A 15,770-nucleotide genomic window follows, 5' to 3' on the forward strand; every position below is an offset into this window, starting at 1 on the left:
AACCCTCCTGCCATGGACAGGGAACCTTTCACTAATGTCTTTCCAGGATGTCTGGAAAACGTTCTGAAATGTCTTTCCAGGTCCTGCTGATTAGGAAGGAAGGGCACTACCCTTTGCCTTGATCATTGGCTTTTCACGAAAGCTCAGAGTAAATAAAAGTATTCAGGTCACTTTCAGGACTCGGATAGTGTCAGAACCGCTGATTCCTCGGGGCCGAGCGCTGAGCTCCGCCGGGCCCGGCCCTGCGCGGAAACCTCCGCCCGCGGGCAGGGAGGGGAGAGCGGGGAGAGGCAGGCGAGGAGGCGGGGAAGAGCCGGGAAGAACGGGGGAAGGCGGCCCCGGCGGCGGGAGTGGCTCCGGGCGCGCTGCGGCGAGGCCGGGCCAGCTCCGGGAGCCGCTGCCCCTGGGGAACCTTCCCCTGCCCCGCCCGGAGCAACAGGGCCCGGGCGGCCGCCATGGACTCCGGCAGCGAGACCCACGAGCTCAACGGCACGGCGGAGGGCGCGGACTCGGCGGCCGAGGAGCAGGTGAGGGCCGGGCCCGGCGCGGCGGGGCGGGGCGGGGGTCCCGGCGCCGTGTCCGTCCCTCCGTGTCCTTCCCGAGGCCGGGCGGGACCGGGACTCCGCGGGGTGCGGTGGCGGTCCGTGCTGCTCGCCTCCTGCTGGCTTTTTAGCCTGCCGTTCCTGCGGGGAGGCCGCTGCGCGGGGCCGTGTGCCCGGGCAGGGCCGGGCAGAGCATCCCCGGCCGCTCCTGGCTCCTACAACTGGCACCCGGGGGCCACCAGGGCCGCTCCTGGCTCCTACAGCTGTCACCTGTCACCAGGGGCCACCAGGGCCGCTCCTGGCTCCTAGAGCTGTCACCTGTCACCAGGGGCCACCAGGGGCCACCAGGGCCGCTCCTGGCTCCTACAGCTGTTACCTGTCACCAGGGGCCACCAGGGGCCACCAGGGCCGCTCCTGGCTCCTAGAGCTGTCACCAGGGCCGCTCCTGGCTCCTACAGCTGTCACCTGTCACCAGGGGCCACCAGGGGCCACCAGGGCCGCTCCTGGCTCCTACAGCTGTCACCAGGGCCGCTCCTGGCTCCTACAGCTGTCACCTGTCACCAGGGGCCACCAGGGCCCTCCTCGGTCGGGGCCCGCCCGCAGCTCGCCTCACCTGCAGGGCTTGGGAGAGGACATCCGCGCGAAATAAGCAATTACAAAAGCAGGAAGAATTGCTGAAGTGGTTGTGCCTGTATGGTTAATTTCCGTGCAGTAATCAAAATAAAAGCCGGAATACGCAGCTTTTTCATACTATGTATGGTCAAAACATGACCAGACATCCTCACTGGGAAATGTTCATTTGCATTCTGTTTAAGTATAAAGGATATTTGTAGAACATGCCACTTATCTGAAGAAAACAGACGGGTAAAAGAGTGGCTTTTATCTTGTTTTGGAAAGGACTAAACTCTAAAGGCAGCTCTTACTCCAGCCTAAGTCTCTGCCACACAGAAACCACTGTACTAAGCCCTCTTCTGTGTCGCTGGTAAAATGTTCTGGTTACAGACAGACTGGGCTGATTGTGTAGCACATCTGTCCTTCCTCCAACCCTCTCTCCCTAACAACATTTGGAGTCATGAATATGAAACCAAGAAAAATAAAAATCTGGTTTTAATAAATCCTGGAAATCCTACCTAAAGTTAATCAAGCCTAGGGTATGCAAGTCAAACTGGTGGTCTGGAGTGGTTTCCTCTAAACCTCTGACTTCTCAGGAGTTCTCTCATTTTCTTGATGCAGCTTTGTGATTGCATCACAAGTACAGACCCCAGTGTGGTCTGCTCCAAGAATTTTTCAGCAACTTTCCTGTTTTACTTCATCTTCAGTTGCAAGCAGCTCTCATTTTGTTACATCTTTCCCATCAAAACTCAAGTTCTCAGTGAGTGCCATATAAAGAATAAGCAGTGAGACATGCTATTCCATTGTTTTAAATGTATACAGTGGCACTTCAGTGAACTTCATAAACACTTTTTAAATTTTCTCTCTCTCTCTCTCTCTCACACACACACACACTCACACACCCAAAGTATATGCCAGGTAAAACAAATGGATTTTCCAAGAACCCATCTCTGAATAGAAGATACCTTAAAAAGTCTGCCAGTGTTCACAATTCCCACAAACAAAAGAACGCCCCAGCTCGGCAGCCTCCTAAACCTGGAGGGACCATCTGCAGCTGCCTGAATCTTCTGTATTGGGGTCAAGAGGTGTCTGAGGAATGCTCACAGGCATGGGAACATGGGCCACTCCTGTTTCCTTCCTGCCTGTCCCAGCGTCTGTCCTCTCCTCAAAACAGACTCTCTTGCACACCTTCACCACAGACCACTGCCTTCTCACACAGAAGAGCTGGCATGAAATGCAGATGTAGTTGTTACCTTCAAAGCAATCAAAGCATAAGAATTTTAAAAAGACCAGTTAAGCTCTCGGTAGGTCTGAACAAGGGTCACACAGTGGTTTGATGTGGTTTATTTTTACTCCAGCATTAATTTGAATACATTTTTTTAGCAGATGTCAGACTTTTGGAAGCAAGAAATTCCTTGCTTCTAGGATTGGTCTGGCATGGCACACCTCACTGACTAATATGTGGGATTACACCTGGCACAAGTATCTCATCTCTTCTTCAAAGGATCTGTTCATACAAATACAGATTATAACTAGTTTTTCATCCATCTAGTTGCTTTCCTTGTTCATTGTCCATATTGAAACACTCTCCATCCACCATGTTGTAAAATCTAGTTTAGTGTTTCCAAGATAACAGGACGTGCTAGATGAAGAGTTAAAGAAGAGCTATGAAAAAGGTGGACAAGAATTGCATAGTAGAAATAAACAGTTTTAATTGTGTTATTCCTAAAAATGTGTTGAAGTCCATATATTAATTCAGGGGTAATTTGGAACATGAAAGTAATTTGAGACATGGCAGTTTCTTGGCATCATATTGCAAGTAACCAGCCTGTAGGAACTTGAAATTATTTTGCTGCATATAGCCTGAAATAGTATGTTCTCATTACTCATATCAAACTGAATTTGGAGTGTTCTATATACTCCAAATATTGATACTATTGGTGTAAAGTTTTTTCTTGAATATTTTTAAGGAGCTATAATAAACAGTGTGTTAACCACACAAAATAGACAGCCCACAGCCCAGTTGTGAGAAATAGTATTGTAAGACCAAATGAGTGGAATGAGTAGTAATAATGCAAGGCAGAAAAAATTATACAGGAGCAAACTTCTATTTAAATAGCTGTGTGAACAAATTTAAGTTACTCCTTCATTTCACAAATTTAGTCATGAGATGTGCTGATTATTTTACAGTAATTTAATGAGTAGAAATATTTTAACTGGACCCTGGAACCAGTAGAGCTTTAGGAAGACAGTGCTAAAGCTGTTAAAGCTGCTAAAGCTGGCCCTCAGCAGACTGTACTTTTCCCTTTTTTAATATTAACTTCTTTAGCTCTCAGGACTCAACATGATTGCCACCGTTTTTTTCTTAATGTAGTCATGCTTGCATGATCTGTTTGTATAAAAGTGATTCTTCTTAAGCACAAGGTTTTGGAGCTGCTAGAAAATCATGACGTCTATGAAACACAAATACATGCTGAGTTTTTCCCTTTTTTCTTTTTTATTTTTTCCTTTTTTTGTATTTGCCAGCAACCGCATCATGTGATTGCAGAGTTCTCACAAACTAGTTAGTGTTACACTGGGTTGCTACTTGGGCGAACATCTCCCCCCTCTCCTCAGAATGAAATTTCCATGGGAAATGAAACTGATGATTCACTCCAGGGCCAGAGAAGGGGTTTTTCTCTCTTGAGTCAGTACTAAACTGAGCAAGTGATCTGATGTGTTTTTGAAGGATAAACCACAGAGTATCCTCTGAGGCAGTGTACAAAGAATCCATAGGAGATAAGGAGGCCACGAGGATGGTGAAGGGCCTGGAGGGGAAGCCTTGGTGTGTTCAGCTGGAGAAGAGGAGGCTGAGGGAGACTCACTGGGGTCACAAGTTCCTTGTGAGCGGCACAGGAGGGGCACTGGTGTCTCTTGCGGTGGCCAGCGATAGGGCCTGCGGGAATGGCCTGAAGCTGTGCCAGGGAGGGTCAGGGTGGATCTCAGGGCCAGGCTCTTCCCCAGAGGGTGCTGGCCCTGCCCAGGCTCCCCAGGGATGGGCACGGCCCCGAGGCTGCCAGAGCTGCAGGAGCCTTTGGGATGCCCAGGGTGGGATTGTCTGGGCAGGGGCTGGGCTGGGTGGCCCCTGCAGGTCCCTTCCAACTCAGCCTATTCTGTGAATCTGTAATCATCCATTACATGACTGATATGGCTTAAAATATTTTTTTTTGGGCAAATACTTTTTTTCTTTGTTGAATATTTACCTGACTGTTTTTAGATCAGCAAGGTCTCTGAGATGGAGGGGAGGACTAACTTCAGAGTGGCCATAAATGGCCCTTTACAATTTCGGTGTGTAGGTGATGGAGATATGAAAATTCTACAACTATAAGTATTATTAAATACTAGTGCAAAGTTGCTAGTTCAATCCTGTAACTGTAAGTTTGATCTTACAAAAAAATAAAAGTTCTGAAATGGTGTTCTGTTTCAGTCCTGTATTATTCCTTTTATGTCTGATCCATCTCTTTTTTGATTTAACTGGAATTTTTTCCAAACATGAAATTTTCCCTCAAAGATCTGGAAAAATCAGCCGTGTGGTATTTTTCTGAAGGATTAATACTTCAAAACCATAGTAAATTACTTCTTAAACAAAATTGCTTTTTAGCATCTTTTTATCCGTTCTGATTGGGAAGAATATTGCAGAACACAGTAAAGAGCAGCCCCACTAAGTTCAGTATGGCTCAGCTTTAGTTCTGCATATCTTCATTATTATTTAGCAAGTTTCCATTGTTTTATAATTCAGACTTATCCTAAACACGAGATTTTCAGGAAGCTTGCTCTATGGCATTGCAAACCCAGACGTCATTCTGGTCCAGTCTCATTTTCAATCAAAGCTGTTGGCCCATAAAATTGCATTAATAACTAACCCCAAATAGAAGGAAAACTGCTGTAATCCTTTCTATATCAATTTACTATGTTTAGCAAAGATACTTTATTGTTTTCAGATATTTCCATTTTCAGTGCTGTTTCCTTCCCATTGAATCACCAGGTGGGGCTTCGCTGTCACACACTCAGCACCTAAGGACATTTGCTGCAGAGCCGCCTGTATTTGCTTTTTAATAAATGCAACCAATAAATTCTTTCTGTACTTGAGAGGGACTCAGTTTTTCTGGGTCCCAGAGGGACTCAGTTTTTCTTGTCTCTACTGAGGAATTTGAATGTTCAATGTGTGTGAGGAGATGTTTTGGTTGCCCTGGGGCTGAAGCAGGTCCTGTGCAATGCGTACTGCTCTTTTGCCAAGTGACACCTGCAGGAAGAGCGTTCCTTTAGGTGCATCCTAGAAAATCTCCAGACATTCCACTGTCCCTCTGTACTCCTGTGGGTGATCAAAGCACAGCAAGTGTTGTTTGGTGCTGTGGGCTGCACACGTTGCTGCATGCCTGGAATCCCCCTGAAACCGTAAAGCCACATAACCAAAGTTCTACTACAATTTCTGTTGTACAGACTGTCCCTCTCCTGAGGTTAAGGCAACATCTCTTTTTTCCTTACCTGTGTATATATTGCTGTTTTACACACAATCTGATCTTAAAAAGTACCCATGTAGTACTGACTGCATCAGCTTCAATACCTCTGGCAGTGGCCTTCAGCTGGCTCCCAGAAGACAAGGCCAATTTGCTCTCTTTTTTGGATTTTTGTTTTCTGGTTTCCCAACATCAGTCAGGAGGCAGGAAGTGAATGTTTCAGGGGTTTTCATGATTACAGGCCATTTTTCCTGGTGAAGGCAAGATCACAGGCTGAGAAAAACCTCTGACATTTTCTGCTGCCCTGTTACACTCAGTCAAACATTTAGGCTTGTGATGGATTACATGTCTGGTGAAAACAGGTCAAGTTTGGTATTTAAATGCCCTGAAAAAACTGGCAATGTGTATATGAATATCTACCCTGTTTAAAAGGAGGCTTTTAGGTCTGGACTGTGGCAAGCCTGGCTTGGGAGTTGATAATGTTTAGTTCTGCTGAGGAGAGTAATTAGAGGCTGTCTTCTGCATTTGAGCTAACCCACAAAGCCAGACTCCTTTCACAGGAGTCTGGCAAGGAGCAACACATCTGGGCAGTAAAAAAGTCTCTAAGAAGTAGGTTTAAAGAAGACAGCTAGAACAATTATTTTTAAAGTCTAGAAGAGCAGAAAGAATGAAATTGCTAACCTGTTCAGAGACAGCAGAATAGAGGATCACTTACTCTCCATTCCTCATGGAATGGGACTGCTAAGTCTAACCTAGTTACCCTAAGTGATCTAATCCATAGAGAAATAGGCACTGCTGGGAGACAAGCAGTGAAATTGCAAGTCAGGTCACATGAATCATCATCAGGAAACACTCATATATTCATCCTGTTGGGTTAACTAGCCCTAAGTTTGCCCTGCAATTGGTTTTTATTTTCCTGCTTGTTTGCAGAGCAATTTAAAAAATACCAAACAAATTAAAAACAACCCAAAACAGCTGATGTGAAAATGGGGGAAAAAAGATTCCCTTTTAATTGGGCAATTCTTGGCAACAACACATCATATGATGTGATGGTAGTTAAGTGGAAAAACATCTGTGTATGGGTGTGGCATGGAAAGAGTGGCATGGAAGGAAGGAGTAGCAAGGAAAGGAGGGCAAGTAAAGCTCACACATTGGCCAACTTCACATCTGTCTTTAAAAGAAGATTCATGAGAAATGACAGAACTTTTTGGATGTGTAAGGAGAGAAAGTGAATTTAATAAATATCTGTATTTTTAAGTGTGCCTTCAGGAATAAATTAGTCACAACAACCTGTTGTTTGCTGGATTGTGTTACAGTGGTTTTTCCCTCTCAGCTTTTTCTCAGTGCAAACTTTTCAGCTTTTCCAGTCTCTTCTTTTCCCAGGGTAGAAACATGCTGACTGTTTGAACTGATCCTATAGGCAAGCTGGACAAGGTGTAAAAGGGCAGTAGAAGCAGGCAGGTTTCTGCTCTCCTTCTGGAGGACGGGGGTAACAGGGGAAAGCTGCCCAGAAGATCTCAGCACTGCTGTGGTTGTGCCCATGTAGTCACAGGAATCATTTGGTGGGCCAAGTGATGTCCCACTCAGCACCAATTACGAGATGTGAATAACCATTTTCCTCTCTGCTGGCTCCAGCACAGAAGGTGGCAGTGGTTCCAAAGGAACAGACCCATCAACATCAACCACTATGCCAACAAGAAGAGCGCGGCCGAGAGCATGCTGGACATCGCCCTGCTGATGGCCAACGCCTCCCAGCTCAAAGCTGTCATGGAGCAAGGGCCCTCCTTTTCCTTCTACGTCCCGCTGATCATTCTCATCAGTCTGTCGCTCACCCTGCAAGTCATGGTGGGAGTGCTCTTGATATTCCTTGGTAGGTAGCAACACCAAGAACCACTGACTCGTATTTTTCTTATAGGACACAGCCTGTAGGATGGTAAATAAACACCCTTTGCTTTTAAAAAGCCTTTACCTCAGAACCGATGCAGGTAAGAATCACAGAATCGTTTAGGTTGGAAAAGACCTCTAAGATCATTTAGTCAAACAGTTAACCCAGCACTGCCCTGTTCACCACTAAACCGTGTACATAAACATCACAATTACACACCTTTTAATTATCTCCAGGGATGGTGACTCAACCACTTCCCTGGGCAGTCTGTTCCAATGCTTGACAAACCTTTCAGTAAAGAAATTTTTCTGATATCCAAAAAAGCAGATTTTCTCTTGAAACCATAGAAATACTGCAACAAAGGGAGGAAGGTCAACGTTATGTGAAATCTTCAATTTTTGTCACCTTTCTCCTACTCATTTGCCCATACTATGAATATTTTTCCTCCAGAAAGCCTGAAGAGGAAGGAAAGTTATGAAATATTGTAAAAGAATCAGTAGGCCAGATAGGATAGTGAGGTCTATCAAGTTTCATAATAATGTTTTTGGCAAGACCTGTTACTTAATCTTATGACTGAAATGTGTTTCTTCCATATCATATAAGAAGATAATGTGAATGGGGAACTCCAAAGGGGAAGTGAAAGTCAAATGTCCATCGTCATGTTGGTGTGGCATGTTGTCTTTGGCTTGGCTGTGTTGCAATCAAACTGCGTCTACCATTGCCCACCTGGAATAAATGACACTGCCAATGGTAGGAAACAGCTGTGGATCATTTCTGCTAGTGATATGGGATCATTTATTCTCATAACATTTTTCAAATCTCATCCTTTACCTCAGTGGGAACTAGGTAACTGACCTTGGGCCTAATGCAAATGAAAAGGCAGACTTCACACATGGCATTTAATGAGTTTGGCATCCCTGACAATCTTTCAGTGTTGTGCTCTCATCACAGCTGAAAAAACAACGTTCTGTTCAAGGAGAAAGTTCCTAGGCATCCAGGATATGCATGACTTTTAATATTCACAGTTGATATGGCTTTTTTTCTTTCTTACAAAAGAGATGGAATACAGCTGTCTCTGCATTTGTTAGAGTTGGTGCAAAAGCAGAATCCAGGTCTTGGCTCAGAGGAGATTGCAGAAGGGGTCTGGAAAAAACCCAACCTGTTGATGCTGGCAGGTGTGGGAAACAAGTAATGGAAAAATCAGTAAAATACTTCTATGTTCCTCAGTTGAGGGTGTCTCACTGGTTGCTTCAGCAAGCTTTGAGGCTGTAAACAAGCTCCCTGTCTTTCTGCTGGGCAATAGTTTCTCAGTATATGCTGAGATACTGCTTTTTAACACTTGTTTCTGCAAGACCCTGCTGAAATGGTTTAAATTGCTATTATGTTATGGGCCGCATGTTCAGTCCCTTAGGTGGCTGGAGACAGGGACGACACACACACCTCAAAGCCCCATTTGACAAACAGAGTGTTTTGGTGTCCAAACCTAGTATATATAGGGGATTTGAAACCTCTGGTCCCAACTGCTGATTGATCTGATCCCCACAAGGCCCAGCTCCTGACCAGTGAGATGTCTGCAGCTTAGGATGGAGTGTAATTGGTTGAGGTTCCTGTCTGTCAACCCAGGGGCCAGTTTATGGAACCAGTTGGATTTCTGATTTATAGCCAAGTCAATTGCCCAGTACAAGCCAGCTTGTACTGTGACAAATTGCTGTCAATTTTATCTTTGTCACATTGAGGGTAACAGAGCCTTTGGCTTATGGTGATGCACCCTTGGAGCAGTGTTGTCCTGCTAAGGCAAAAGACAGGAAGAAGACAGGAAGCGGGACACAAAGGTACGAAAATGCAGGTATCAGACCAAGAACTTGCTTTTCACAAAGTATATTTTATAGTTTTGGCTTGCAGGAATAGTTTGTTTCTGTCCAGCCATGAAATTCTGTCTCTTCAAGCTCTCACATGGCCAAACAAAAGTCTGTGCCATGATCCAGTTTCTTTCCTTGAGTCAGGGTTTTGCCCTGGGAGCTACCAATTCTCACAGTTTCTACTAGGTATTAAAAGATTTTCCTCCTTCTAAAGAGCCTTTCACGAAAACAATGTGAGAAATGTTCAGCAAACTTGTCCTTGGAAGGGATTTGGTGACCTTAACTTTTTGGAAGAAAAGCAAAGAATGTCTTGAAATAGTTTCAGTGGCTTGAAATCATTTTCACAAACACCCTCATCTTAAGTGCTGTAATTACAAAGATAGGATTACTGCAATTCTACTTGAAAGTTTAGAACTTTTCCTAAACTGACAAGTATTACTTGTCTTCTCTGACCCTCCTGTGGACAAAGGGACAGCTCTGAAAGTGTCAGTTTGCCTTTCAGCGTGATTGCTTTTAACTCACATAACAGTCAGGCCATTATTGCCTTTCTGTTTTTATCCAACTGTCCCAAATGCTGTTATTCTGTGTTTCAGAACTCATGATTCAGCTTCATTTATTATTCACTCACATGGAGTCCTTCCAGGTCCTGTTGGAGTGCAAGCATCCACATGCCTCCAGATACTTTACAGATGTGTAAGCTCATTTTAAGTCAAAGTGCTTACTGAATTTCAGTTATTTAATGTCTGCAAAGGTGTGCAGTAGCTTCTCAGGGCAGTTCCCCCACACTGTTCTTCAATGCTTTGCCTGGCCTGTGATGTTTGACTACACTGCTTTAGCAAACAGGACTTGAGCAGGTGCTCAGAATTCCTTGAAACCAAAACAGCATTATTAGGGACCCCAGGTGAACCTGGCTGTTAGCCCTTCAGCATCACAAGTGTGTTTGCCACCATTCAACAACAAGGGATGCTGGTTCAGTGGTTCACTTCTGCAGTATGGAACACAGTGATGATGGTACAAGCAAGTAACAAGATTTATTTTGTGTGGTAGTGTCATAAGTTGTGTGTCTATGTATGTGTCCATCAGAAGGAGCCCTAGGTTTTATGTTGCTGTAAAAACTTGTCTGGTATAAACTTTCTCTCACATGTTGTGCACATGCAGACACAAACTCCAGTGATAGATGCTGTTGAGAACTTGGAGTCTCAACAGACAAAACCCATTCTCAAAACATGCTCCAGAATTCATCAGCACTCACTCCATCAGCATCAAAGGAATGTAGCCAAGGGTCTCAGCTGCAGGGCCCTTCCTGCCAGGGAATAGAGACAGGAAACTCTTGGGTTTTCACATGGTATTTCAGTGGGCATAGTATTTGGTCAGAGTTGGATCTGATGACCTTGGAGGTCTTTTCCAGCCTTAATGATTCTGTGATGCCAGGCAAGTGCCCCAGACTTCTCACTGTCTTAAAACCAAACCTGTTATCAGCCCGATGTAACTAATTTGTATGCTATCACGAGGCCTGGAATCAAAGCTTACACTCCATTAATGCTTATGTGAGCCTCCCTCACTCCCTTTAGCAGTTCAACCAAAAAACAGCTGCAAGAAACAAAGGAAAATGTTTACACAGCAGATGCTCTCTGTAGAAAGGACTGCAGCTACACTGCTCTGACACCCCCCTCTGTTTAACAGATCGAGTACCCTTGCTTGCTAAAAACAGAATCAGGGCAAAGGCAGGGAGTACAAGGGAATACAAGCTGGGGAAGGGCACCAGTACAGAAAAAATCCAGCCCTGGTAATGACATTTGTAGCATTTTAACTAGGAAATTTAACTTCATCCTGTCAGGGCTTCAAGTTTCATGTATTCAAGATTGAAATAATTTTTAAATGCTTAAAGTCTGCAACAAAGCTAGGCTTCAAAACCTCAAGAACTCGAAAGATTTCTAGTGATGTTAGTGCATCCATTACTTCCCATGTGTCTCCACAGAGATTAGATGCTAATTACTGAAGTTAATAAGCTCCTTGTGGTTACAGACCTTTCCCTTAGCACTTTCAGTGACACTGCAGAATCTGACTTCCTTTTAAATATGACTGATCCAAATAGCTTAGCATAAGATAAATTCTGTAACTGCAGCAGAAACCTTTTATTCTGGATTTTGAAATATACATATTATTAAACATTTTTTCTCCTTTCTCTTTGAAGTAAAATATGACCTTAACAACCCTGCAAAACATGGAAAGCTGAATTTCCTCAACAACCTTGCAACTGGACTAGTATTCATTATAGTAGTTGTGAATGTTTTTATTACTGCCTTTGGAGTGCAGAAACCAGTTGCTGAGCCAGCATCAAGACAGTAAGGACCAGGTGAGTGTGGTCTCCTGCAGCATGAGGTAGCAGAGCACTGCATCCAGGAATGCAGGGCACCTCAGAAACAGCCACAGGCTGATCTGTACTGTTGAAGCTCTTGCAGATACCTGAGCTCACTTCCCATTAGTGCAAAAGCAGAAGCTGCTGGGAACTGGTAAGTTATTACAATGTGTTTGTGAATGTGGAGTTCAAAAGTTGATGGCAGCATTTGTCACCCGTCAGAAGTGTAGGGATTGTCCTGGCCTAGCCACTCCTTTTCCTTACTGCTGACTGAGACAATAAGGGAAATTTTGTTCTGCTTTCTCCAAATGCCTCTCCTTTTTTTGAGGAAGGTTTGCATCCGGTCTGTTACTTAATGCTGAAGACAATCTGTTTCCAAGTAGCTAGGGCTGTTCAATCTGACATGTAACCCTGCACATGCTGGAGTCTCTGTTTCTGGGCTGGCTCAGATCGTGTGGCTGCTCTGTCCTTCACAGGACGGGGCTGTGCTCTGTGGGAGACTCAGCTCACGGAGATGAGCACTGTCACTTCACATGTGCCCGTTTAGGGCAATCCTCGTGCTCTACCTGCACTTGCAGCTTTGTTCTTTACTTACGCAGAAGGATAAATGTAGGGATTGTGGGGATCAAACTGGGTGTCTTCCTAGCTATGATGAGCAGTTTGGGAGGACATAAACCTAAATTATAAGCTCACAATGCAAGAAGCACCATGGTCAACGTCTGCCTGTAAAATAGCAGTGCTGAGTCTGTGTGTGCCAGCATTGCTGTGGCATTGGTCTGGGCTGCACTCTGTACTGCACAGGGAGCCCGTGCAGGTAACAGCACTGCTTTGTGCAAGCTTCTACAGGAAACCCTTGCTCCATAAAAACAAAGATACAAGGCCTTTAAATCATTAATCTGTAGATGAACAGCGCAACAGAAATCTGTGACAAAAATGGGAATCAAGCCAAAATTTATCATCAGTCAAAACAGCATGAGGAGAAATCACTGTTAAAAATTACCAGGAAAATTAAGAACTACAGTAATTTATCTCAGGATGTGGGTGTAATTTTCTCCTTTAACCAAAACCTGTGAAAATCTGGCAGTGAAACAAGCTAGTTTTAATGCATTTTATGGCCATCGTTGCTACAAACAGACTAATAAGTATTTAATTTTAACAGCGAAGAGCACATAGATTATCTGAGCTATTACCCAAAATGCAGGTAGAATGTTGACTTCAGGAGAACATGTTAAAGCAGTACTGAAGCAATAACCCCAAAATTAACACTGGCAAAACCAAGGGAGCTGCATGAAGGATTATTGGAATTTTAGCTGCCTTCACGGGATGAAACACACAAAATACCTGGGACAGAGGCACAGACAAGGATCTGGAATAGGCATAAGGAAGCTCATGTGGGCTCCTGCCTCCATGCTCTCACACATGCAGTTTCCTAATTAAACAGCCAAATGTGGTGTCCAGACCTGTTTTTTGCTGCAGACTTATTAAATGTGAAAGTTCTTTATTGCTTTGGAACATTACAGCTGTTGTTTGCTCATTTGTACGCATTGCCCTTGCTAAGAACATCTTGTCATCTGAATGTAACCTGAGAAATAAGTGTTTTTCAGTCTGTTGCCACAGTCTCCTCAAAACCCTGAGAGAAATGAGTGGCCATGTTCTGGCTTCACCTTTACTATTATGCATCCTTTTCCACAGAAAACTTAATTGCCCCTTTAAAGTAAATGTATCATTTACTATAATTCCTGTATCACTAAAATATCAATGTCTTTGTGTTTCAGAGACCTGGAGCATCCATTTTAGATGCAATTTGCAGTTGAGCCAGCTACACTGGACACAGTGGGGAAAGAAAAATAATTTGAAGAAGCTGGACACACCAAGCAGCTTTCTCAAGCTTCCAACACACCTATATACCTGAAATTTTCCCATGTGTTAATATTTAAATTGTCTGGCATCTAAGACAAGGTTAGCTTTGCCCTAAGGATGCTGTTTTTCTGGAATATTGGCATTTCAATTTCTGAAGAAACTTTTTTATTTTTTCAGAGAAGTGACATAAATTCATGAAACAAGGAAATAGCATCTGGTAGCATTTCACAGGACTTTTCTTTTTACATGCCTTTGCTTTTTGTGGCAATTTGTCATTTCACGATGGTAAGAAATGTAGGGCCTTTGATTCTGGTGTGGTCACATTGTCCTTCATTTCACAGCTTGGCACCAAGCCCATGCACTCTGTAGCCCAGCAGGGCTCTGGTTTGCAGTGTGTAAAGGTAGCTCTGCTTTTGCACAGCTTTTTGTTTTGCTTTCTTTTCCACTCTAGCTAAAGGAAAGATGAGACAAAAAGAAATAAGCAGCATTCTTTTGCCCAGTTTTGTTCACAGATAATCATTTGAATTGTTTCTTCTGGACACACTTAAAATTTCCTGCCCTTCATGCACAGACACACATCACCTAATTGTTAATGGTTTCTTACCATGTATTGCTATTCTGTGTATTCTGTCCATTATATGTATTTATTTGAATCATAGAGTAGTTTGCATTCAAGGGACCTTTGAAGCTCATCCAGTCCCACCCTGCCATGGCAGGGACACCTCCCCCTGTCCCAGGGTGCTCCAGCCCTGCCCAGCCTGGCCTTGGGCACTGCCAGGGATCCAGGGGCAGCCACAGCTGCTCTGGGCACTCAGCACCTTCATTGTAAAAGGTTCTTTCTTATATCAGATTTCTGGGAACTCTGTTACAAGTGCCACCTTTTCTAGGCTCTACTGGTAAACTGGAAGATCCAGGGTGAACTTTACCTGTTAAACTGGAACCAAGTGCCTGTCAGCAGCAACTCAAATGGCAAAATGAACTGAGTTTTTCTATCTAGTTTCCTCTCTCTCCTTCCCATCATTGATTGCTGCAGTTTTGTTCCTTTTATGAGTTTATGGCTAAAAGCAAAATAAAATTTTAAATTTTTATTTTTAAATATATATATAGAGTTATAAGTATCTTCTAGTCTCTTACCTGCTGGCTCAGGGACCTACACTTTTTCTAAATACACTATTGCTAATAATAGTGTAGGTTACAATAATTTCTTCAACAAAAACATTTTAGTAATTTTATTTCCAAAGTATCGTACCTACAATCAGAAAAATCTAAGTTTTCTAGATTGCACTTATATGTAAATGTAAGATGTAGATTTGTATGAATCAATTTTCTCGGTGTGAATTTTCAAAAGCTCCTTTGTACATAAGAATAGAAGATTGACTTCATGTCTCATCTCATTTACAGGTTTTGTTACTGACCTTTCTCTTTGGTTATGTCTCAAAGCCCACTGATGTACCAGACTTTCATGTATGTGTTCTGTAAGGATTACTAACAGAAAACAAATCAAACTCATGTGATTAGTGATGGAATAGATATTCTTTTTTTATTTTCTAATTTGTCTTTTGTTGCTTCATTTCCACTGTTACATGTATTTAACCAGTATCCAGCAGGCAGTGGTTTCATTTTGTGGGCTATACTAATGTAAACATAACTCAGAACAAGTTCTGAAGGAGGCATGCAGGACAACTTCCTTCCTGTATTTATTTTTCACAAACCACCAACTGCTGTAGGACTCTTCGTGCCCACTGTCTGTCTGTCATGGCTGTCACACTTTTGATGCTGCTTCCCATGTCTTTTATTGCGATTAAGTAAGATTTGCAAAACATTCTTAGACATGAAATCTGTATTTTAAGTCTTTGAAGCCTTCAGAGTTCATGTATTTTTTAGAAGACAGAAGCATCTGCAAGTTGGTTTCAAGTATAAATAATTTAATCACAGGATTATTATTCTTTTAAGTCAGGTGCTGCTTTAAAATCCAGGCAAATATCTCAGAGGGGCAGCAAACAAATACATATGTTTGACTCATTCTCTGGTTTGCTGTGCTTTTTCAGAGTTTTTGGTTGGAGGCAAATATCTCTTTTAAAAAGAGGTCATCAATAATGAAGGGAGATGAATTTTCCAGGCTCTGTGGGGAGCAGTTCGTGCCAGGTCAGCCGTTTG

At 43.4% G+C, this 15,770-nt stretch overlaps 1 protein-coding gene across 2 annotated transcripts; it reads left to right on the plus strand.

Moving 5' to 3' along the window:
* The first annotated feature begins 337 nt into the window (after positions 1–337).
* Positions 338–15,633, plus strand: NINJ1 (ninjurin 1). Of its 2 annotated transcripts, XM_058032094.1 has the most exons (4): positions 338–527; positions 7,286–7,520; positions 11,589–11,750; positions 13,529–15,633. In XM_058032094.1, exons 1-3 carry the CDS (start codon positions 456–458, stop codon positions 11,741–11,743), a joined length of 462 nt encoding a protein of 153 aa, XP_057888077.1. In that variant the 5' UTR covers positions 338–455; the 3' UTR covers positions 11,744–11,750; positions 13,529–15,633. The 2 variants fall into 2 exon arrangements, with proteins under 2 accessions (XP_057888077.1, XP_057888078.1); XM_058032095.1 differs by lacking the exon at positions 11,589–11,750.
* Positions 15,634–15,770: the final 137 nt, after the last annotated feature.

Source organism: Melospiza georgiana, chromosome 11, assembly GCF_028018845.1.
Source record: "Melospiza georgiana isolate bMelGeo1 chromosome 11, bMelGeo1.pri, whole genome shotgun sequence".
In the NCBI taxonomy this organism is placed as follows: Eukaryota; Metazoa; Chordata; class Aves; order Passeriformes; family Passerellidae; genus Melospiza; species Melospiza georgiana.